Source organism: Rhinoraja longicauda, chromosome 28 (genome assembly GCF_053455715.1).
Source record: "Rhinoraja longicauda isolate Sanriku21f chromosome 28, sRhiLon1.1, whole genome shotgun sequence".
Lineage (NCBI taxonomy): Eukaryota > Metazoa > Chordata > Chondrichthyes > Rajiformes > Arhynchobatidae > Rhinoraja > Rhinoraja longicauda.
Genome location: NC_135980.1, coordinates 16621871 through 16647163, shown reverse-complemented (window position 1 = coordinate 16647163; position 25293 = coordinate 16621871). Strand labels below are relative to the sequence as shown.

At 41.0% G+C, this 25293-nt stretch overlaps 1 protein-coding gene across 7 annotated transcripts in view; it reads left to right on the top strand.

The window, feature by feature from the left end:
• cherp (calcium homeostasis endoplasmic reticulum protein) overlaps positions 1–25293 on the top strand; it is a 58943-nt gene that overhangs the window by 11361 nt on the left and 22289 nt on the right. For 4 of the 7 annotated variants that reach the window (XM_078423583.1, XM_078423587.1, XM_078423581.1 and 1 more), the window contains 9 exons: positions 9750–9988; positions 11091–11228; positions 12806–12957; positions 14885–14996; positions 17567–17656; positions 18657–18921; positions 19957–20150; positions 21834–22263; positions 24334–24575. In XM_078423583.1, coding sequence (XP_078279709.1) covers positions 9750–9988; positions 11091–11228; positions 12806–12957; positions 14885–14996; positions 17567–17656; positions 18657–18921; positions 19957–20150; positions 21834–22263; positions 24334–24575 — 1862 coding nt within the window. The remainder of the gene's footprint in view (positions 1–9749; positions 9989–11090; positions 11229–12805; positions 12958–14884; positions 14997–17566; positions 17657–18656; positions 18922–19956; positions 20151–21833; positions 22264–24333; positions 24576–25293) is intronic. The other 3 variants (XM_078423588.1, XM_078423585.1, XM_078423584.1) reach the window with 2 other exon arrangements.

Below are 25293 nucleotides of genomic sequence, written 5' to 3'. Positions count from 1 at the left end.
AAATGGCTCCAGGGTGACCAAGGCTGGGAGCTCAACATCCAGGGATATTCTATATTCAGGCGGGATAGACAGAAAGGAAAAGGAGGTGGGGTAGCGTTACTGGTTAGAGAGGAGATTAAAGCAGTGGAAAGGAAGGACATTAGCTTGGAGGAAGTGGAATCGATATGGGTAGAGCTACGAAACACTAAGGGGCAGAAAACGCTAGTGGGAGTTGTGTACAGGCCACCTAACAGCAGTAGTGAGGTTGGGGATGGCATCAAGCAGGAAATTAGAAATGCGTGCACTAAAGGTGCAGCAGTTATAATGGGTGACTTCAATCTACATATAGATTGGGTGAACCAAACTTGCAGGGGTGCTGAGGAAGAGGTTTTCTTGGAATGTTTGAGAGATGGTTTTCTAAACCAACATGTCGAGGAACCAACGAGAGAACAGGCCATTCTAGACTGGGTAATGAGGAAGGGTTAGTTAGCAGTCTTGCTGTGCGAGGCCCCTTGGGCAAGAGTGATCATAGGGATGGAGAGTGACAAAGTCAATACAGTAACAAGTGTTCTGAAGTTAAAGAAAGGTAACTTTGAGGGTATGAGGCGTGAATTGTCCAAGATAGACTGGCGATTGATGCTGAAAGTGTTGACGGTGGACATGCAATGGAAGGCATTTAAAGGTCGCATGGATGAACTACAACAAGTGTTCATCCCAGTTTGGCAAAAGAACAAACCAGGAAAGGTAGTGCATCCGTGGCTAACAAGGGAAATCAAGGATAGTATTAAAACAAAAGATGAAGCATACAGATTAGCCAGAAAAAGTAGCATACCAGAGGACTGGGAGAAATTCAGAGTCCAGCAGAGGAGGACAAAGGGCTTAATTAGGAAAGGGAAAATAGATTATGAAGGAAAACTGGCAAGGAACATAAAAACTGACTGCAAAAGCTTTTATAGATATGTCAAGAGAAAAAGATTAGTTAAGACAAATGTAGGTCCCTTGCAGTCGGAAACAGGTGAATTGATCATAGGGAACAAGGAGATGGCAGACCAATTGAACAAATACTTTGGTTCTGTCTTCACTAAGGAAGACATAAACCGTCTGCCGGAAATAGCGGGGGACCGGGGGTCTAATGAGATGGAGGAACTGAGGGAAATCCAGGTTAGTTGGGAAGTGGTGTTAGGTAAATTAAATGGATTAAAGGCAGATAAATCCCCAGGGCCAGATAGGCTGCATCCCAGAGTGCTTAAGGAAGTAGCCTCAGAAATAGTGGATGCATTAGTGATAATTTTTCAAAACTCTTTAGATTCTGGAGTAGTTCCTGAGGACTGGAGGGTAGCTAACGTAACCCCACTTTTTAAAAAGGGAGGGAGAGAGAAAACGGGGAATTATAGACCAGTTAACCTAACATCGGTAGTGGGGAAAATGCTAGAGTCAGTTATTAAAGATGTGATAGCATCACATTTGGAAAGTGGTGAAATCATCGGACAAAGTCAGCATGGATTTACCAAAGGCAAATCATGTCTGACGAATCTTATAGAATTTTTCGAGGATGTAACTAGTAGAGTGGATAAGGGAGAACCAGTCGATGTGTTATATCTGGACTTTCAGAAGGCCTTCGACAAGGTCCCACATAGGAGATTGGTGTACAAACTTAAAGCACATGGTATTGAGGGTTCAGTGTTGAGGTGGATAGAAAATTGGTTGGCGGACAGGAAGCAAAGAGTAGGAATAAACGGGGCCTTTTCGGAATGGCAGGCAGTGACTAGTGGGGTACCGCAAGGCTCAGTGCTGGGACCCCAGTTATTTACAGTGTATATTAATGATTTGGACGAGGGAATTGAATGCAACATCTCTAAGTTTGCGGATGACACAAAGCTGGGTGGCAGTGTTAGCTGCGAGGAGGATGCTAGGAGGCTGCAGAGTGACTTGGATAGATTAGGCGAGTGGGCAAATGCATGGCAGATGCAATATAATGTGGATAAATGTGAGGTTATCCACTTTGGTGGCAAGAACAGGAAAGCAGAGTATTACTTGAATGGTGACCGATTGGGAGAAGGGGAGATGCAACGTGACCTGGGTGTCATGGTGCACCAGTCATTGAAAGCAAGCATGCAGGTGCAGCAGGCAGTGAAGAAAGTGAATGGTATGTTGGCATTCATAGCAAGAGGATCTGAGTTTAGGAGCAGGGAGGTTCTGTTGCAGTTGTACAGGGCCTTGGTGAGACCGCACCTGGAGTATTGTGTGCAGTTTTGGTCTCCTAACCTGAGGAAAGACGTTCTTGCCTTAGAGGGAGTACAGAGAAGGTTCACCAGATTAATCCCTGGGATGGCGGGACTTGCATATGAGGAAAGACTGGATAGACTGGGCTTGTACTCGCTGGAATTTAGAAGACTGAGGGGGGATCTTATAGAAACATATAAAATTCTTAAGGGGTTGGAGAGGCTAGATGCGGGAAGATTGTTCCCGATGTTGGATGTTGGGGGAGTCCAGAACCAGGGGTCACAGCTTAAGGATAAGGGGGAAGTCTTTTAGGACCGAGATGAGAAAACATTTCTTCACACAGAGAGTGGTGAGTCTGTGGAATTCTCTGCCACAGAAGGTAGTTGAGGCCAGTTCATTGGCTATATTTAAGAGGGAGTTAGATGTGGCCCTTTTTGCTAAAGGGATCAGGGGGTATGGAGAGAAGGCAGGTACAGGCTACTGAGCTGGATGATCAGCCATGATCGTATTAAATGGCGGTGCAGGCTCGAAGGGCCGAATGGCCTACTCCTGCACCTATTTTCTATGTTTCTTTGTTTGATGTTTTGGATACTGGTAATTTGTGATTTATTACAAAAAAAACAATTTTCTACTTTTGGGAATTTGAATATATTTGATTTTTCAAACACAGTGCAGCCAGAGCCAAGGATTATCTCGGTCAAGGTGGAAGAAGATTTTCTGAGTTAAGATAAAATAAAATTTGAATTTTCTAGCTAATGTTTTTTTGACAGGAACTTTAAATTTTTGACTCACTCTGCCACCGACCCATCAATGAAGATGAGTTTGTGGATCCTCGGCTTTCCTCTTCTAAAGTCAACAATCAGTTCCTTGGTTTTACTAATGTTGAGAGCAAGCTTTTTGTAATGGCACCATTCAATCAGATGAACTCCCTCTTCAAGAACTTGCAGAGAGTTGTGGATGTAGACCAGCTCATCGCACAAACCAACCTCCCTTCCATTTACACTTCACGCTACCTTGGCATTGCCGCCAACATAATCAAGAGCCAGTCTCACCCTGGACAATCCCTGTTCTCCCCCCTCCCATCAGGCAAAGAGGTACAGAAGTTTGAAAACGTATACCTCCAGATTCAGTGATAGTTTCTTCCCAGCTGTAATCAGGCAACTGAATGATCCTCTCAACAGCTAGAGTGCGGTCCTGGCCTTCCATCCACCTCATTGGAGATCTATGAACTATCTTTTATCGGACATCAATTTTATATATAGCACTAAATGCTATAACCTTTATATTTTATCTATGCTCTGGACGGCTTGATGGTATTGACATATAGTTTTTTCTTTGATTGGATAGCAGGCAAACAAAAGCTTTTCACTGTATGTGACAATAATAACCAAACTAAACTATACTCTGAACCATCATCTGTAATGAGCACACTTCCTTGAAGCGCCCCTGTGCTGATGGTTACCGAGGAGGAAGTGGTGTTGCCATTTTGTACCTATTATGTTCTATTGATGAGGAAGTCTAGGATCCACTTGCAATGGGATGCTCAGTGACCCAGTTCCCTGAGCTTGGTAAAAAGTTTGGAGGGCATGATGGTGTTGAATGCTGAGCTGTAGTCTATGAACAGCCTGATGTATGTGTTTTTATTGTCCAAGTGGTCCAATGCAGAGTGGAGAGCCAGTGAGATCACATCCTCTGTTGATCTCTTGTTGGTAGGTAAATTGCAGTGGGTCCATATTCTTGCTGAGGTAATAGTTGATGTGTGCCATAGCCAACCTCTCAAAGCACTTCATCACCACAGGTGTTATTGAGGCATGTCAGCTAACTCTTCTTGAGCACTGGTATTATTGATGCCCCTTTTAAATCTGATGGTAATCTCAGACCTCCGTAATGAGAGGTTGAAGATGTCCGCAAAAGCTCCAGCCAGTTGGTCCACACATGTTTTGAGAAAGTCACCAGTTACACCATCAGGTCCAGACTTTTTCCGAGGGTTCAACCTCCTGAAGGATCTTCTGATGTCGGCTTCGGAAACTGAAATTATAATACCATCAGGGGCTATGAATGTCTGAGATACATCAGTAATTGCCCTATCGAAGCGTGCGCGGAATGCATTGATCCTGTCCAGAAATGATGCCTCATTGTTGTTTGAGCTGCCCCATGGTTTTGCCTTGTGGGAAGTGATGGAGTGCAAGCCTTCCCATAGCTGCTGAACCTCTGTCTCATACTCCAGTTTAGAGCAAAAGTCCCTTTTAACCTTTTTGATGGCCTTATCAAGGTCATATCTGATCTTCTAATATGAATCCATGTCGCCAGACTTGAATGCTTGAGATCAACATCTGAGATCTGGTCCTCAGAGGATTGCAGACCTCTTGGACCCCTATTTGACAATACAGGTTTACTGAGTTACTTGTCAATTGTGGGATCATAAAGTAAAGGCTTTAAGTCTTTGCTCTATAGAGGGTACATTGTGGGGGTAACTGGTAACAGGGGGTTCCAGAGATGTCTGTCCCGCTGAGTTACTCCACCATTTTGTGTCTCACTATTCAATTGAGACACATTGCCTAAACCTTCCCTTCAAGTGGCAAGCAAGAATAAAACCTTGAAATTAGTTTATAGTGCAGTGTTCTTGAAAGCCTTGAGGTGTTTTGGTGATAACACCCCAGTTCACTATTTCAGGAAAAAAACTTTGAAATTATTTGCCATAAAATAATCCAGCTAATACCTCAGAACAACTTGGTAGTTGCTCGCAGGTGAGCTAGTTATATAACAACAATGATAATGGAATTCTTGACTCGTCATTTTATTCTATTGGGACTATAAACCCCAGAGTGACAGAGTACTATGGGAACCATGAATTCAAAGTCCTGTTTTCCTCCTAAGCCTGCTACAGCTGCTGCATGCGATGACATAAATTTCTCATATGCTATATCCTGATTAAAATGCATTAATCTGGAAAAATAAGCTACAATGAAAAGAATGTTTTCCAGATGTATTACTGCCAGTATGCCGATGGCACAGAGAGCAACTTTAGGCTTTCAAAGTAGAAGAGCTTACTCAAATGTCAAAATATCATTAACCTTCATTGGTTACATGAGTCCTTGTGGTTATGGTTGCTGCAAAAATATCGAGGGGATAGCCAACAACCATTTCAAATAACCTGGCATGTTGCCACATTTCTCTCATTTGAGAATGCCTGAAACGTAAGATCATTCCATCTATTGGGTTGGAACTAAAGGTCTAGACATATTGAAGATTCGCTTGTAACTTAAGAAGAGGCAACGTTAGAGCAGGAAATTCTAAATGTTGAACATACGGAATGGGCTTATTATTTCCAAAAAGGATTGTGGATCATATTTTTATGTTTCTCGTCAAAGTATCAGAAAATAAACAGGAGCAGTAGACACGCGTGTGACCAAAAATGTGAAAAATTGTGGAATACATCTCTTCTAATTCTGAAAGCATTACAGGTATATTGTTTTGCACTGTATATATGACTTGTATATGTCGAAGTTTATCAAGTGAAATTTTTATGTTACGCTGACAATGTTTAGAGTCAGAGGTCAAATACGACTGGTCACGTGTGTGAACATGTGAGGGACCAGTCATATTTGACCTCTGACTCTAAACAAACATTGTCAGTGTAACATATAAAAATTTCACTTGATAAACTTTGACATATACAAGTCATATATACAGTGCAAAACAATATACCTGTAATGCTTTCAGAATTAGAAGAGATGTATTCCACAATCTTAAACCCCTCATTTTGAGATGACCCCTGCCTGCTTGTTGGCTTTATGTTTCTTGTGCAAGAACACTCAGTCCTTTCTGAAGAGAACATTCAATAGCAGAGGAAACATCATCTCTGCTTCTATCCTGTTGGGCCCCATAACAATTTTCATAGAGTCATAGAGTGATACAATGTGGAAGCAGGCCCTTCGGCCCAACTTGCCCATACCGGAAGTGGTATGGTTTGTATGGAAGTTGTAATGGTATGACATTTTGTATGGTTCAATATGATTACAACATCTAACCTCTGGTAAGTATAAGCCCAGTGTGCTCATAGTGTAGAGTATCTATGTATAATGTAACTGGGACGATATTTACAGTGTAGCAGAGACATGAGTATTCATGTCCACACTATAGGGAGTTGGGTCTTTATTATTTATGTTCAGAATTATCTGAGAGACACCTGTCTCTGTAACATATGACAATGCACTGCCATGTATCATTGCTGGAGTTACTGCTTGGGGCTCCATTTGTCCATTCTAAAGTACAGTCCCAGAGATTAGCTGTTGGATTGTGGGGTATGTGAGGACGAGTAGAAATGAAAGATTATTCACTTCAATAGGAAGTATAGAAAAGTAAGAACATTATTTAAATTGTGAGGAGCTATTGAATGTTCTCTTCAGAAAGGACTGCGTGTTCTTGCACAAGAAACATAAAACCAACAAGCAGGCATAACAAGTAATTAAGAAGGGAAATAAGAGTGTTAGCCTTTTTTGCAAGGGGCATGGAGTAGTAAAGGAAGGAAGTCTTGTAATAATACTGCAGAGTTTGGGTGAGACCACGTCTGAAGATAGGCAACCTCTGACTTACAGCTGCTAGGGTTAGAGACATTCGCCCTTACGGAATACCCAAGTCATTATCCAAAATTCCAAGATATGGAATAAAATTTGCTTTTACTGAATTTATGTGAAGGGAAATTAAATAAATACAAAATCCAAAAGAAACAAAAAAAATTGTCAATTTTTATATTTCTCAACTTGCATTCCTTGATGCTTGTGCAGATAAAAACAACATCCCTGAGACTTGCATCTCCTGTTTAAACTTAGGGATTCAATGAGAAATACTCTAAGTTATGGAAAACCATAATGTGGATGGTTTCTATGAATGTAAACCCTCTGTAGCCTGTACTTAATTAACAAACCATGCAATTAATGAATAAATGGCTCCTTATCCAAATTGCGAGGTGTGCTTTGTTTGGTAATGCAGGATGCTGTGCTTGGTCTACATGTATTTGTCATATATACAGTAGATTAGTGCTTTATATGAGAGAATTACATATATTCTGTCCAAGTTGGTGACTGATGCAAGTTGATTGGGTGTATGAGCCATGAAAAGGATGCAGTGATTTGGATAGGTTGAGTGGGCATAGCAGAAGCAGTGCAATGTGGATAAATGCAAGGTTATCCATTTTGGCAAACCAGAGAGTCAGATATTGTCTGGATGACAAGGGATTCAGCTAGGGGGAAATGATCTTTTGCACTAGTCATTTAAAGTAAGCATGCAGGTGCACAGGCATTTAAGAAATGTAAGGGTATTTTGGTCTTCAAGGCAAGAGGACTTGACTACAGCAGTACAGTTGGCTCCAAATTAAGGCAGGATTCCATTCCTGAGAACTATTTGTAACCCAAATAATTTGCAAATTGAAATGCATCCATAAACAAGTTCCCACATGGCAGAAGGTGTCTGTGGCCCTGAAGCAGCTGGCAAATCAATCCTGCTGGTGCCCAAAACGTTCAATCACACATACTTCATGGGTTAGTGGGCTGAGGCAGACATGTATATAGGTGAGACCACAACATGGGCATTATATGCAGTGACGACCTCCTTATCTGAGGAAAGATGCTCTGATTCCGCAGGCTCAGCGAAGGCTCAATAGAATGATTCCTGGGTAGGCAGCACTGACATATAAATAAGCTTTGCATGATGGGGCTTACATTTGATAGAGTTTCGAAGATGTAAGAGATGACCTCTGAAACTTTTAATATCCTGATGGGACTGGACAACTAGATGCAGGAAAAGTGTTCCCATTGGAAGGAAAGTTCAGCCTAACAATAAGGGATAGGCCATTTGGGACTGAGATGAGGAAAAATTCTTCACCCTCAGAGTGGCAAACCCCTGAAGTGTTGGTGCAATAACTAGATTAGCTGTTTGGTAACAAGCTAGAAAATTTGTTTGCTCTTAGTCAAACTAAAAGAACGGACAGTATAAATAATATATAGTTGATTAAATTTGATGTTAGTGAAAAGGCAAACTGAGGCTGCAAGACAAGTTTATCTGAAATTTTATCCATTTGCAATGCACGTACCCATCACTTTTTTGTTCATATTGCTAAAATTTCTATATAATTTCACTTAAAGCAGTTCAGTCAAAACTGAACAAATTCCCTTTCAGGAAATGAAAAACGTGATTAATTCAGTCATAATTTATCATCAAATCTTGAATTGTTTGAAAGCATTAAGACTTTAATTGTTTAAACGTATATAATGTTTGTAACGTAGGAAAATAACTGCAGATGCTGGTACAAATCGAAGGTATCACAAAATGCTGGAGTAACTCAGCAGGTCAGGCAGCATCTAGGAGAGAAGGAATGGGTGATGTTGTGGGTCGAGACCCTTCAGACTGATGTCAGGGGGGCGGGAGAAAGAAAGGATATCGGTGGACAAAGGAAGACAGTGGGAGAACTGGGAAGGGGGAGCGGAAGAGAGGGACAGAGGTACTATCTAAAGTTAAAACTTATGTTTATCTTTAGATAGTTCCTCTGTCCCTCCCTTCCGTAGCCTCTCTCTCATATTCAGACCCAACCTACTTTAGCTGTAATCCTGAGTGACCACTGTCTCAGGTTGTGGCCTTTTTCTCGCCTTAATAGAAAAGGCTAATGATATCAAAGCCTGACGAAGATACAGGCTGAATGGAAAGGGAGATAAGTGTTTCATCTCCACAAATACAAAATTCTGCATAATTGTAATCCCTGTTATATGCAAGTTAATTAAAAAAGTTTCTTTGGATGTGGTTTTCACTTATAAATCAGTTGCCCATTGTTTGCTGCTAACCTGTGTATAAAAATGTATGACTAAACAATATTATCCATTTAGCACCATTACCCAAAGTTTTGATTTTTTTCGTGTCAAGTCAGGGCATTTGCTTAGTATATGCAGTATGAACCAGTATACAATTAATTCAGGATGTGTTTTTGAAGTTCCCTTAATTTGTGAGAGATAATAAACGGCTGGCCAGCTCAGTTGATGCAGACTGGTTGTCGCGAGATCACTGTAGCATTACAGATTTAGCTAATATGACAGCGAAGAACTAAAACCCATTTTTTAAGTTCATACTCCTAGGAATAGATTCTTATAATTGCTTCATAAACATTACCAGTTTTTCTCCCGCTACAGATGCCGCCTGACCTGCTGAGAATTTCAAGCATTTTATAGTTATATTTCCGAGTTAACTAATCGCTGGAGAGAATAGAGTGCCCTTAGCGTATTTAGAAATTTGTAGAGATTCCTGTTGAAATCATGTCCGGCATAAACTTTGATGTTACTGAGATTAAAATTATTCAAGTGTGATCACAGTTCCCACTTAAGTCGTTTGGAGCATGAGAGGGCTTGCAATGTCCTGGAAGTTCAATTTGAAAAAGCTTTTGGAGAAGAAATGTAGAACAAATACAGTGATAGAAAGTCTAATTGAGTGTTTGTTTAATGTTGTAGTAAATGAGAGAATGTGTGAATATTTGATGTTAACGTTCTGTTTTATGTTTGCAGTGTTGTGCAGTCCATCAGGACAAGAAAATGAGCCACCCACTCAGGTCCCTGTGCCAGCCCCAATCCCAGGCCCACTTCCTGCCGCACCTTCCACCACTATGCCAGGCCCAGCTACTGCTCCAGCCCAATCCCAACCTCCCACACCTCCGGGTCCAGGCCAGCCACAGTTGGAGGAGTTGATACAGCAGAGCCTATGGAATCTGCAACAGCAGGAGCAGCATCTCCTCATGCAAAGACAGGTGAGTTACCACAGTGGCAGTGGTTAATGGATCAGTCTCAGCTTCACACAAGAGAGTAAGTCAGTTGAATGGAACAAGCCCTTTGTGTTTGCAACCACATTCAATGGTGTACCAGTTAGAAACTCGGGCAGTAGCTCTACTACACATGTTCTAAACAATCTGGGTGAAGGATGATCTGAATGTGTAGGAAGGAACTGCAGATACTGGTTTAAACCAAATATAGACACAAAAAGCTGGAGTAACTCATCGGGACAGGCAGTATCTCTGGAGAGAAGGAATGGGTGACGTTTCGGGTCAAGACCCATTCCTTCTCTCCAGGGAGGATGCCTGTCCTGCTGAGTTACTCCAGCTTTTTGTGTCTCTTGGGATGATCTGAATGACAAGACAAAATCATAAATTGATTTGATAGAGAAAATATTTCCTCCCATGGGAGCATCCGAAACAAAAAGGCACATTTTGATCTTAAAGCTAGAAATCGCATTTTACATGCATGGTAGCAGGAATTTAAAGTTATTTTCCCCAAAAGGGTTGTGCATGCTGGGAGTTCATGAAAACCTTCAAAATTGCGATCAATAGATTTTGATCAGCAACAGTGTTGAGAGATTTGAATCAGCAAACCACATGTCTGTAACACCTTGATGAAATCTAGTGTCCTTGGGCCCTTCACAAAACTCTGCATTCAACCTACATAACAAAGCTCATGGGTGAGTCACAGACCAGTGTCCAAGTTCCACTCTTTTTTGCCATTATTGTCCTGTTTGGCTCACCACATGATTTGAAAGGTTAGGTCACGATAACAATTATTTGTTGAGGGAAGGAGTATGATGCAGAGCAGTTAACAATGGGAGTTGCAGAGAAACAGAACAGCAGGGATGTGAAAGTTCCAGATATTTAAAATGAGTAGGAAGCTAGCAGTCCCCATTTATCCTTGTCTTTACTTTTATTTATAATGAATGATCTCTTGCTATCCACTTTGCTGCTGTAACACTGTAAATTTCCCCGGTGCGGGACGAATAAAGGAATATATTATTATTATTATCAGAAATGCCTTTTTTTCACAATTTATTTTTCATCTCTAATGAAACTGTTTATTTTTCCCCAGGAGCAGATAACTGCAGCGATCGCCTTGGCAATGGAACAGCAAATTCAGAAACTTCTATCAGAGACACAACTGGACATGACTGAATTTGACAATCTCTTGCAGCCAATTATTGACACCTGTACCAAAGATGCTATTTCTGTATGGTGCCTCTTGTTGAAACATGCATTTGTTTTGTAGAAACAACATCAATATTTATGTTAGCTATGAATTGAAAATTATAACTTGGCTAAATACTGTGTTTTTAGATGCCTTTAATTATAGGTATTCAAGTTGATGAGTTGTATCCTCCAGTGAGTGATTTTGCTTCCATCATAACTTGCAATGACACTGAGGCAAACGGGCTGTAGAAGTTCAATCCCTGATCTGTGTTATATGGCAGTAGTTGGGGGCTGGAATTCCATCATTGATCAGCAATGCCAGAATATGCATGCTTACATGGATGTTCAAAGTTAGCAGTAATTACACGTCTGCAGTTATATTATGGGCTCTCGTATGAACAATTATGGTCATTTGCCAAATGTACTATTCACGTTCCAGCCAGTGATGGCATAGAACAGATCAGAGTAGAAAATATATAACGTAATTACCTCCACTGTAACCATTTTGATAGTCATGATTACTTGACTTTTCTTGAGGATTGCCACTATTTCAACATGACCCAAGCAAATGAGTGGGTTTGTTGTATTTTATTTATTTTTCTTCTTGCCTCCCTCATTTTGGGGAAAGAAGGTTGTGAAAAAGATGAGTAAACATAGGAATGCTCTGCTCCCTAGCCCTAATTTTACTCGCCACGAAAAATGTGTAAAAAGCAAAAGGATACTTGGATTGATTCCGTTCCACTACAGCAGTTGGTCCCACCACTCCTCATACCTAAAAGTAATTTAAACAATAGCAAACGCAGGGCATGTACACGAATACATTAAATTGGTCTAATTATAGGAAGTTTTTTAATGTTATATCATTTTCATATCGGCTTTGACTACTATCAAAACTAAAAATTGTGGCCATTGTGTCAAATAATTCAAAGTGACCTCTCTCATTCTCCCAAAGTGAGACAACATCCAGAATGCTGAAGCTGTATATTTCTCAGTTTAGGTAAATGTAATGGGCAAATGTACTGAAACATATTGTCCTTTTACCAGATTATTAATGATAATAATGTAGTGCTTAAAATTCAGCTTCTGTGTGAATATTGTCTTGCCTGTGACTTACTGCAATTTGGACCAAATCATTAATGTCCTCCACCAATCTGATCTCTCACTTTTCTCTCATCATACCAAAAAAAAAATGTCAATGCTAAAATGGGTTGTTCAAATCAAATCATCTGTTGATTCTCATTATTTTGTCTAGGAAAGTGCCTGTTGTTTAAGTATCTTAATTATCGCAGTAAAACACTGTCTTTAGTTTGAATAGAGTTGAATCGAAATAACTGACACAAAGAACATTAGTGCAACCTCCTTCCCCCACCCTCCCTGGAAATCATCACATTGTTATGAGAGCAGCTCTTGTTCATGCAGCATCACTCAGCTCCATGCTTATTACATTCACTTCCTGAGTTAAAATAAAACAAAAGCTAGTGAAAAAAAACATGGATATTGACGATTTCTTTTTTTTCAACCAATATGTTGAAGGTAGTCCTTACTTTAAGTTGGTTCTCATGGTTGCACAGACAGTCTCTCTATAATTTGTTATCATTTTATTCCTTATTTCTTTAGGCTGGTAAGAACTGGATGTTTAACAATGCAAAAACCCCACAGCATTGTGAGCTGATGTCCGGTCATCTGAGGAACCGAATCACAGCTGAAGGAGCCCATTTTGAACTGCGGCTCCATCTGATCTACCTGATAAATGATGTACTTCATCACTGGTTAGTGTCTTAAGTACATTACGGAAGATATCCAAAATTGGAGATATGGCTGGAGATGGAAATTGAGTTGGGGGTAATCCAAAAATGTATCTGGTTTCGGGTATAGTGCTACTCTGACTTTAGTTTCGTTTTAGTTTAGAGATACAGCGCGCAAACAAGATATTGGCCCACCGAGTCGGCGCCGACCAGCGATCCCCGCACATTAACACTTTCCTAGGGACACTAGGGACAATTTACATTTATAGCAAGCCAGTTAACTTACAAACCTGTATGTCTTTGGAGTGTGGGAGGAAACCGAAGATCTTGGAGAAAACCCACAAGGTCACGGGGAGAACGTACAAACTCTGTACAGACAGCACCCGTGGTCGGGATCGATCCCGGGTCTCTGGTGCTGTAAACCGAGTCTTCTGCCTGGAATTCCTTGGTATGATTCTATAGAGGGCAATTCTTCCTGATCTGCATTGTCTGAGATGAGTTGATTTCTTAACCAAAAATGACAAATGGAAGGTGTCGCTTTTTTTTCTTCCCTGTTGAGTACATCTGATCAGTAAGCATTGCCACGATAGTCCAAGAAACTGTTTGCAGGAACAATAATTGTCTTTATATAAAGAAGTGTAGATGCAGGTAGAAGTCATACGGATCCTTTGTGTACATATTTGGGATCTGGATGTCACGAGTAAGACCAGCGTTTATTTTCCATTCTTAATTCCCCTTGAGGCTTTATTGATTACTTATTATGACACAGATGGTAACCATTTAAGTTCATGTTGGCTCCCAACAGACCAATCCTGTACCTTTTTTAATTTGCCTGTAGTTTTTGATTTATTCTGTCTCACATGCCCTTAATACACGCACTTTATTCACAATATTAAATGTGTAAGAAGCATTCTGGTCATCATTTGCTCTATCGGCACCTTGGAGCTCAAAATAGCATTACAGTCATCGGATGGTGACCTTTGGTATTGGCAGTATTTTATTGTCCCATGTACTGAGATTCATCTTCTTTTTGATTGTTTTCCCACTTACTTACTCTTAAGTGACAATTTACCGTAGCTAATTATCTATCAGCATGTCTGGGATGTGGAAACCAGAGTCTCAGGAAAAGTCTGTGCAGTCACAGGGAGTATATGCAAACTCCGCATAGACACACCGTCAGGATTAAACCTGGAGCTGTGAGACGGCAGTACTAATTTTTGCACAGTCATGCTGCTTTCGTCAATTTGGATTTTCTGGTTAAACATAATTGCAATTGCTTTAGCCTTTTCTGCAGCACTCAAAAGCTTTACCCTCACATTGAGGATGGGGGTGTCCTTGGAGTCCATGCCCTTTAATTAGCTGTTTAAATGTCCACCGTTGTTCCTTAGCTATGTGATGACTGCATAGCTTTGATCTGTTCCATTCATTGTATCCTCACTGGTGCATCTATTGTGCATTGTTTAATGCATATATTATCGTATATTGCAGCCTTACTGGGCTTATTTTTAAGGATGCTTAGTCCTGCTCCCGGCATGTCTTTCTGGACTACTTATTCAGCCATGGTTCACATACTTAAGAAGGTATAAATTTTATGTAAAAAATTTAAGGACTACATTAGTACAGGCTGACATTTTATTGAATAATTAGTTCTGGGTGAGTATTCTGATGTTATGATGTGAATTATGATAGAAACATACACTTCATGTGCTTCTTTTCCGTCTTTGCCAGTAAATACTGGCTGTTGCTCACCACTCGATGAATGTAATGCTGCTTTGAGCTCCCAGGTGACGATTGAGCAAAGCTTAGTGTGATGATTAGAATGCTTCTTACATATTTGATTTTGTTAATAATGTGCGTGTATCAACAGAAACATTCCAATTCCATTGTAAATAACTGAATTGTTTCCTCGGGCTTCAAGGACTTACCTTTCCTGTCTGTTTTGCGTACACAGTCAACGGAAACAAGCTCGAGACCTGCTCGCAGCTCTGCAGAAAGTTGTGGTCCCCATTTACTGCACCAGTTTTCTTGCTGTGGAAGAGGACAAACAACAAAAGATTGCACGGGTAATTTTCCCAACATATCCTTGAGTCATTTTCTTCCTGGTAGGGATTAAAAATTTAAAAAAATTCTAGCCAATAACTGGAAATTAAATTTGAGCATATTCATTTATGACAGTTAAATTCATTTTTTGTTGTTGCTCACAGCTTGAGCCCGTGGTATTAGAGGCAAGGTACTAGTTTGGATAGATTAGCTGAAGACAAAGAGTGGAAATTAAGGGGGCCTTTTCTGATTGGCTGACGATTACTAATGGCGTTCCACAGGGGCTGGTGTTAGGTTCGCTCCTTTTCACGGTACATGTTAATGATCTGGACGATGGAATTGATGGCTTTATGGCCAAGTTTGCAAATGATATGAACATAGATGGAGGAGCAAGTAATGTTGAGGAAGTAGGGAGTCTGCAGAACGACAGACAGGTGAGGAGAGTGGGCAAAGAAGTGGCAAATGGAATACAGCACTGCAAAGTGTACAGTCATGCACTTTGGTAGTAGGAATAAAAGTGGAGACTACTTTCTAAGTGCGATGAGGAATCAGAAATAGGAGGTGCAAAGGGTGTTGGGAGTACTGGTACACGATTCCCAAAAGGTTCATTTACAGGTTGAATCGGCAGTAAGAAAGGCAAATGCAATGCTGGCATTTATTTTGAGCAGACTCGAATCTAAAAGCAAGGATGTAATGTTACGGCTTTATAAAATGCTGGTGAGGTCACTTTTGGAATATGCTGGCTTAGGAGAGAGTCCAGAGGAGCTTTACGAGAATGATTCTGGGGTTGATTGTGTTAATATATGATGAACGTTTGTTGTCTCTGATCCTGGACTCACGAGTTTAGAAGGATGAGGGGGAACTCATTGAAACCTACTGGATAATGAAAGGCTTAGATAGAGTGGATGTGAAAAGGATGTTTCCAGTAATGGGAGAGTCTAGAACCAAATGGCACAGCCTCAGAATAAAAGGACGTGCTTTTAGAATGGAGATGAGGAATTCTTTCAACTAGAGGATGGCTAATCTGTGGAATTCATTGTCACAGACAGTTGTGGAGGCTGTCATTAGGTATTTTTAAAGCGGAGATTGTTAGTGAGGGTATCAAGGGTAATGGAGAGAAGACAGGAGAACTTTTAAACATACATTTATTAACCTAATACAACCTCTATTGCATTAGGTTCAGATGCAAGGGACTGGATAATATAAATGGGAACAATATGAGAAACTGATACTCTGTGTTAACATGAGATGATATGTCATTTGAAAGGGGTAGTGAAATTATAAAGGGATGGACCAAGATAGATAGAAATACTTTACCCAGATATTGATGAGTGCAGAAACAAAATGAAGCTATTATGCAGAGCAGGAGGAAAGTTCTCACAGGAGCTGAAAGCATGTGGAATGCAATACAGGAATTAGAGATGAATACAGAGAAAATTTATATGCTTGGATTAGAAAAGCAATTAAAGGAAAGAAAAATAAAGAGAACAGAAAAGGCAGAATCGGGACAATCGATGTCAAGGAGAAACTTAGTTGGAGTGTTTTCATATTGTACTTTTGTATAAATAACATGATTCCTGGTGCCTCAGATTGTGTGTAACTTTGAGCACTCTGAAGTGACACTATTAAGTGAAAAGTGTAGAGGGAATATTATCTTCAAAGGGGTGATGGTAAAGGCAAACAAAAAAATCAAATCAAGTCTTTCTTGAGTGTACCTACCTCCACCCCGTGTCTGTTCGTCAAGCCCACAGACTAGTTGGGAAGCAGATTGTCTATTCCCTCCAAAACGATCCTTTATGTGGGGAAAACATTCCATGATGCTGTAGTGCTGGTATGGTGTCATTATATCAAAGTATCACCCTACAGGCTGATATTATGTGGGTTAGAAAATGCAGCTGTTCACAGTGGGTAATCTGTCTTTAAGTTGTTGTTTTTGTTGTTGTTACCCTCTCAGAAATTGGAGGAATGCAAGCAAGACACTGCTTTTACATCCTGTTAGGCAGCCAGCCATGAAGCACATATCGAAGTGCATTTGACCATTCTGTTCCTTTTATTGTAGATGGCCACAGTTTTCAGTGAGCAAAGTAGAAGAAGATGAAATTGTTCCATATTTTAAGTATTTAAATGATCTGACAAAAACAAACTGTCTTGGAACTGACAAGATACTATCTCAGTTTTCTGCTAAGTGTAAAAGACTAGTTCAGGAAGTATGAGACTAAATTGGAAAATGCTGCAAAATGCATAACGAGTAGTCTGAATTTGAGGCTAAAGGAGAAAATGTAAACAGTGCCCATAAAAGTGTCAACCATTTTTTTTTTTTCTCCACTGTGAATGCTGACAAGCTTGCTGTATTTTTGCAGCATGTTTTGCTTGCATTATATGTGCAAAGTAATGCTGATGACTTACTGCACCAATATCCAGTGAATTGGCACCACCTGCACTGGGCAAATGGTGCAGAGTCCAAGGTCTCTAAAAACAGTCATATAACGGGCATTTACTTTGATGTGATGTGCATGTTGTTACAAAATATATTGCATTTTCTTTCTCCACTGAGATCTCCTAACAGAGCATTGCTTTTGTTGATTTTTTGCAGCTGTTACAACTGTGGGAGAAGAACGGTTATTTCGATGAATCCATTATTCAACAGTTACAGAGCCCTGCTCTTGGACTTGGGCAGTACCAAGTTAGTAACCAATGGCATTCCTGAAAACCAGAAGTTGTGGTATTAGAAACCGATTATTAGAGCAGGACTAGGCCCTTCGAGCCTGCTCTGCCATTCAGCGTGATCATGCCTGATATCCTGTTGAGCAGACGTTTCCGCCTTCTCCACATGTCTTGAGCTCTTCACATAGAACACAGAACAGTACAGCACAACAACTGGGTCTTCGGCCCATAGTGTCTGAGTCAAAACATGATGCCAAGACCATTTCTTATCTACCTACGCATAATCCATATCCCTCCATTCCCTGTATATCCATATGCCTCTCCAAAAGCTTCTTAAATGCCATTCTCATGTCTGCTTCACCTCCAACCCTGGCAGTACATTCCAGGCACTGTGTAAAAAAAAAAAAGGCTGTTCCACACATCTCCTTTAAACTTTGCCCAAAATGTCTGAGGCCAATTTCCAACATTACAGTAATTGCTAAAAATAAATTGGAATAGTGCTGTCATTGAATTAAACAAGATTGTACCACATATAAATGGAATCTGCAGGTTAAAGTTTTTCAGAAAATTGTGCATGTAAGGAAGGTCGGAATTGTACTGTTCCCATCGTGATCTCTGGTTGCCCCTCACAACTCATCCAAGGAAGAGTAGTCATTGTTGTAACATAAGCAAATGGAGCAGCCAATTTGTAAATGGCAAAGTACTATTCAATTGAAATAAATGACCAGGGACCTATCTGTTTTAAAGATATAAATTGAGAGATGCTACAATAGATCAAAAACTGCATCCTGCTGAACTCCTTTATTGAAACCTTTGTCAGATTTGTGAAGGGGACAGTTGATTTGTATTTTTTACTGCGAATCTGATATTTAAAATTACCTGTGTCTGAAATTGGATTAAAAACTAAACTTTTTTTCTGAGAATGTATCACCAGAGGCCCTTGCTCTGGTCTGATCTCATCTAATGTCAACAAGAATCTAAAGACATCCTGTTTGTCTTCGTGCAATTGCTTCCTACAGGCCTCTCTCATCACGGAGTTTGCAGCCGTAGTGCAGCCTATTCAAATGGCATTCCAGCAGCAGATCCAGACCCTGAAGGCTCAACATCAGGAGTTTGTTGACAGTCTCACCAAACATCAACAGGCCCAGCCTCCTCCACAGCCACAGCCCCAGCCACAATCACAGCCGCAACCACAGCCGTTATTGGAACCTGAGGCACCACCGCCGCACATCCCAATGCCCCAAAATCAGGATCTGCCAGTCCTCTCTCCAACAGACTCACCAGGTGCGGTAACAGTTGGAATTTGGAAGAAATTAGTTGACAGAATGTTCTTTCTTCGTTATATTGCAAAGGTCTGAGAACCGAATGAAAAATGAAGTTTAGATGTATATCCTTCCTATTGTACCTTCTAAGTGCATTTCGTCGAAGACAATATTTAGCAGATCTTCCAATGACCGTTCAAAGACTTCAAAATTTGAAACGAGTGAGAACCAGTTGAGTCTATTTTAATCTGCGAGCACCTGTACTCTGTATTCCGGCATGAGGCTTTTAATTCTCTGGTTCTGAGTAAGACAATAGATGGAAGAAATTTGCAGTTGTAACAAATGGAAGTTCTGTGAGAACAAAACAGCATTTTCCTTTTTTGGTAGTGAAATGCTTTTAAGATACACTCAGGGTGAAACAGATATAGTTGGGCAGGCTAAGACTTATTACTTGGAATGCAAGAGGATGAGGGGTATTAAGATCAAGAGGGGAATAGATAGGGTGAAGAGTTTTTTGCCCAGAGTAGGGGAATCAAGAACCAGGGAACATAGGATTAGAGCGAGAGGGGAAAGATTTAACATGAACCCGAGGGGCAAATTTTTCAAGTAAAGGATGGTAGGTGTGTGGTCAGGCTGCTGGAGGAGGTAGTTGCGGCAGATACTATAACAACAATTAAAAGGCAGGGATATGTATAGGAAAGTTTAGAGGGATATGGGCCAAACGCAAGCAGGTAGGACTGGGGGCATTGTGAGGGCTGAAGACTCATCAGATTGAAGGACGCACATTTATCCCCTCACAGGATGAGTATTCTCCTGAAATTTTTCATTTACGATCATGGTCTTTGTGATCTCAGTTGACCCTGAAGTGTTTTCATTACAGTTGTGATTTCTTTTCATCGGGCAGGGGTGTATTTATAGTCTGTAAACCGGTCTTGGTAAGTTTTGGATGAATATAAAATCTCTTGCTGCTAGCTTTTCATGTTTTGTGGCAAGTAAGCTCACAAGGGCATTTGGAGGTGTGGCTATATAATGTTTGTGAGGAAACCATTTTTAACAGCTCCTGAATGCATTACAGAGGAGCCCAAGCCCCATCCCCTTCCTGACAATGTGCCAAGTGGAGGGCAGGAGCCCCCTTCAGGGGGGCAGCGAGGACCTGGGCAACATGAACACTCTTCTTCCAAGCCACCTTGGTTTGAACGGCCTGCAATGCCTCTCTGGGGGCAACAGCAACAGCAACAGCAACAGCAACAGGTATTGACTGAAAGAATATCTGCAGCAGTGCTGAGTACAATGCAAATATGGGACTGATGAACCAGTTGTATGACCTTTATTGCAAGATAGCAAGCAGTGGGGAGATACATTGCTAGAACAGTGGTTTAAGAAGAGCTTGATAGAATAGGAGTAATTACTGCAGAAATAGATTCATAAAGCATGTTGGCTGGAGCACTCATTTCACTCCCAGGGTCTCCTTAATTGATAAAATCTACGATGCAAAATATTAATTATATTTTTAATTATATAGATATTCTAGTCATTTACAGTCATTGTATAGGTGCAAAAATATTTTTAAATGCATGAACTGCATTTTTTCCTATCTTTATTCATTTTCATATCTTTTTCACACCTTCCTATCATCTTCGAGGCCCCTGCAGGTCTTCCTCTTCTCTATCTCATCGTCACATTTCCACAATTCCTTTTTGAAATGTGACCAAGAACCAGAACTCAGCAAGATGTTTCTTAAATCTGCCTGCTTCCACTCTGATTTTGCAGTGCTTTAAATACTGTCAAAATCTTGAATAGTTGGATACAGGTGAGGATCATCTAGCACCTATCACTTGCCAAGATTTGTCCCACCCCAACCTTTCTTTTCCAGGATCTAGAAGGGAAGGAGACAAATTACTTGCCATTAGTGTAAGTCACTAGATTTATTATCTTGCACACCATCCAGCAAAGCAGTGCTTCAATCAAGTGTATTTGATGTCCTTTGCTGCCAAACTTTATCTCAGTTCTGCCTATATGAGATGAAGCTTTAGGAAAAGCATCTTTCTGAAATTGGTGGTGGGGCCCAATGGTAATGGCCTATTTGGCAATGTTTGGCAACTGCTGATGTAAAAGGTTTCATGCTTTCTATGTGATGATTTTGTTTCCTTTGCTCATTTCAACATTGAATTTGTTTTGTTTATTTTCACTTTTTTCAATGTATTGTGTTATTTGCCTTTAACGACTACCATGTTTCTGATGCTTCCAAAAGGTTCAGCATGCAATGTCAACCACTGATGAGTTAGTTCCCAATCATCACTTTTCCCTGATGACTGTTTAGACTGTGAGCGCATTGATGTATTTAACTCGTAATCTGTTAATACCAAAGCATGCTGTGCTGATGCAACAAGTTTCCAGGGCTCATGATTGTTAAAGTCAATTGAAGATATGAAAAGAAAGATCTTGCATTTTTAATAGCAAGTGATAGTTAGAGGAGAGATGTTTCCACCTACCACATGCCAGGCTTTGTCCCAACTCCACTTCTTTTCCAGCTTTCCCCCCCCCACTTACTCCAATCAGTCTGAAGAAGGGTTCCAACTCAAAACATTGCCAATTGATTAACTTTTCATGACATGGCCACTGGTTCTATCCCTAATTATGTTTTAGGACCCAGCTGTAATGGTGTAGCAGTCATTAACCGCAGCATTAAATTGGGCAAGGATATAAATTGGGTGTTCAACCCAAACATGTCCACTCTTGTTAGCTGCATTAGACTAGAATGTTCTCAATGAACAAAGCCATGATATTAATTATCATGACCATAATGTTTCCTGCTAATTGTCATCAAGTTCTATAGTTAAAAGAAATGCAGAAGAGTCAATAATTGCATTTAAATCCATGTAAGTTTAATGTTCAGTTAATAATTGGAGTGTGTCTTTTCTTTTCCATTGCCAGTTTGACCAGGGTTTTAATGCTCCACACCAGGGACCACCTCATTGCCAGCCCTGGAATAACAACCATGAAGGAATGTGGAATGACCAGCGGGAACAAAATTGGAACAACCAGCGGGATGCTCCATGGAACAATCAACATGAGCCGTCCTGGAATAACCAGTATGACCCCCCCTGGAACAACCAGCATGAGCCCCCCTGGGGAGGCCAGCGGGATCCACCATTTAGAATGCAACGGCCCCCCCATTTCCGCCAGCAGCCACCCTTCCAGCAACACCAACAGCACCCACCGTTCAACCAGCCACCACATCCCCACAACTTTAACCGCATTCCACCGCGGTTCATGCAGGATGACTTCCCTCCCAGACACCACTTTGATCGTCCCCCCTATCCTCCCCACCATTTTGACTATCAGCAGGGAGACTTTCCACCAGGTAAGCAATCCTTATCAACCGTATATAGTTTTTCTAATAAATGTTTTTCTTCTCTGCATTACTGTCAATTGCCAATCTTAGGATCTCTCAAACTGCCCTCCAGGTCAATTAGGAACTTTTAAAATATAATTGCCTTTGAAAATTAGAAAATGCATCAGCTGTTTTGCACAAAGCAGGGTGTCATAAGTAGCATTGTGAGAAAATTTAATCAGTAACTGTTTCAGTCATGTTAATTCAGAATAAATTATGTACTGGACTCTCTGGAAATCTGCCCGGATCTTCAAAATAATGTCTTGGGATATTTTGCATATCCCAAGGATAAACAGCTTTATGTTAATGTTCCATCCAAGGAGCTAAATTGTTGAGATTGTGATGCATAACTGTTAATGTCAGTCTGGATTTAATGCTCAAGTTTTAAGTGAGGCTTAATCCCAGAACCTTCCAACTCAAATCAGGTGTCTGAGTGAACATCAGCAAATACTTAGTAGCTACCTCACTACAGAATTGGAGGAAATTCTGGGTGAGGCCGATGTCTACCTTCCAGTTTTACTTGTGCAATGCAGACAGCGGTGAAGAAGTCTTATTCTCAAACCTGTAAAGAAATAATATTGCTGGTATCATTGTTTGGGCTCTGATTTGGGCAGCAGAGTGACACAACTAGTAGAGCTGCTGCCTCACAGCTCCAGTGACTGAGTTCAAAGTTGGCCTCCCTGTTGTCTTTGAGGAGTTTGCATATTCTTCCAGTGATTGCATGGGTTTCCACTGGGTGATATGGTTTCCTCCCACATCTCAATGAAATGCAGGTTGATAGGTAAATTGGCTGCTGGAGAATTCCTCCAGAGTACAAGTGATTGGCAAAACCTGAGAGAAGTTGATGGGAATGCAGAAAGAATAGGTTTTGGAAAAAATGAGTGCATCAGTCAATGAAAGGAAGCATGCAGGTACAGCAGGCAGTGAAGAAAGCCAATGGAATGTTGGCCTTCGTAACAAGAGGAGTTGAGTATAGGAGCAAAGAGGTCCTTCTACAGTTGTACCGGGCCCTGGTGAGACCGCACCTGGAGTACTGTGTGCAGTTTTGGTCTCCAAATTTGAGGAAGGATATTCTTGCTATGGAGGGCGTGCAGCGTAGGTTCACTAGGTTAATTCCCGGAATGGCGGGACTGTCGTATGTTGAAAGGCTGGAGCGATTGGGCTTGTATACACTGGAATTTAGAAGGATGAGGGGGGATCTTATTGAAACATATAAGATAATTAGGGGATTGGACACATTAGAGGCAGATAACATGTTCCCAATGTTGGGGGAGTCCAGAACAAGGGGCCACAGTTTAAGAATAAGGGGTAGGCCATTTAGAACGGAGATGAGGAAGAACTTTTTCAGTCAGAGGGTGGTGAAGGTGTGGAATTCTCTGCCTCAGAAGGCAGTGGAGGCCAGTTCGTTGGATGCTTTCAAGAGAGAGCTGGATAGAGCTCTTAAGGATAGCGGAGTGAGGGGGTATGGGGAGAAGGCAGGAACGGGGTACTGATTGAGAGTGATCAGCCATGATCGCATTGAATGGCGGTGCTGGCTCGAAGGGCTGAATGGCCTACTCCTGCACCTATTGTCTATTGTCTAATAGGAGTCCTCTGAGCTGGCATTGATGGGCTGAAATGGCCATGGATGTTTACTGACAGTCCTGAATAAGGGAGGAGTTCAAATTAGATGCAAAAGAAAGCAGAACTGGGTTCTATGGAGAGAATATTGCCTTGGTATGGTTCATATTTGCTTTGTGAACTGTATGTGTTTTTTGAAAACAAATCTTTTATAAGGTGCTGACAATTTTTTAGTGTGGATATGAGACCTGTTTTGTTGCAATACGGCCTTGTTTGTTTAATATCAACCAAATTCATAGTGATTTCAGCCAATCTACAGTAGAAAAAGCGAACATTCCTTTGCAACTGCAAACCTATTGAACCTAGCAAAAATATACTTAAACATGTTTGATGCCACCTCCAGTTGGTTGTGTTTCCAAAAGGCCAGACCAAAGCAGGTATAGAAATTTGACTTAAACACCTTCTTGCATATATTTCTAGACATGGGCCCCCCTCATCATCCTCCACACAGATTGCCTCCACCAGGAATGGGAGAACCACCTCCATGGGGTGGACCGCAGCATCCGGATTTTGGTGGTCCTCCCCCAGGTTTCAATGGACAACCACCACATATCCGACGTCAAGGGCCACCTCCACCTCAGATCACTCCTGATGACCCTAGTTTGGTGCCCAATGTGCCATATTTTGATCTCCCAGCAGGATTAATGGCACCTCTGGTGAAGGTAAGCCATTTGTTCTTCCATCTTTAGACTGATCTAACTGCACAAAATAATAATCACAAGATCTCGCACAGGAAGCATTTCAATGAAGCATTGATGTAGATCTAAGGAGATTGAAAGGTTGTTTTTGTGCATGATCTTAAAGGTAAAGTGAGCAAGAATTCAAAGGTTTAAGGCATTGTTGACTGAAAGCATGTCCATCAGTGGTGGCATATGTGAAGATATGTAAGTGATCTGAGTTAGAGGAACACCAATTTCTAGGATACTCATAGGGTTAAAAGATGCTTCAGAAGTAGGGAGAGGTAAAACCAGGTCGGGATTTAAAAATGGATCAAAATTTTAAATCAGAGATGTTGGTAGACCAGGAATTAAACTAGGTCAACATGAACAGTATTAATTTGTAATGGAATAAGAGAAGGACTGCAGAATTGTGAGTAAGCTTTAAGTGGATAGAGAACAGAAGATATTACTCCAATTGGGAGAGCATTGGAATAGTTGATTCTATAAATTGGGGGGAAAAAGTCTTAGACAATAGGTGCAGGAGGAGGCCATTCGGCCCTTCGAGCCAGCACTGCCATTCAATGTGATCTTGTGTGAGAGTTTCAACAGCAGATGAATTGAGGATAGGGTGGAATTGATTGATGTAGAAATGACTGACATGGGCAAGGACTAGCGGTCTTGGCTGTGGTATGCATGAGATCACCAATTGCTTATCCAATTT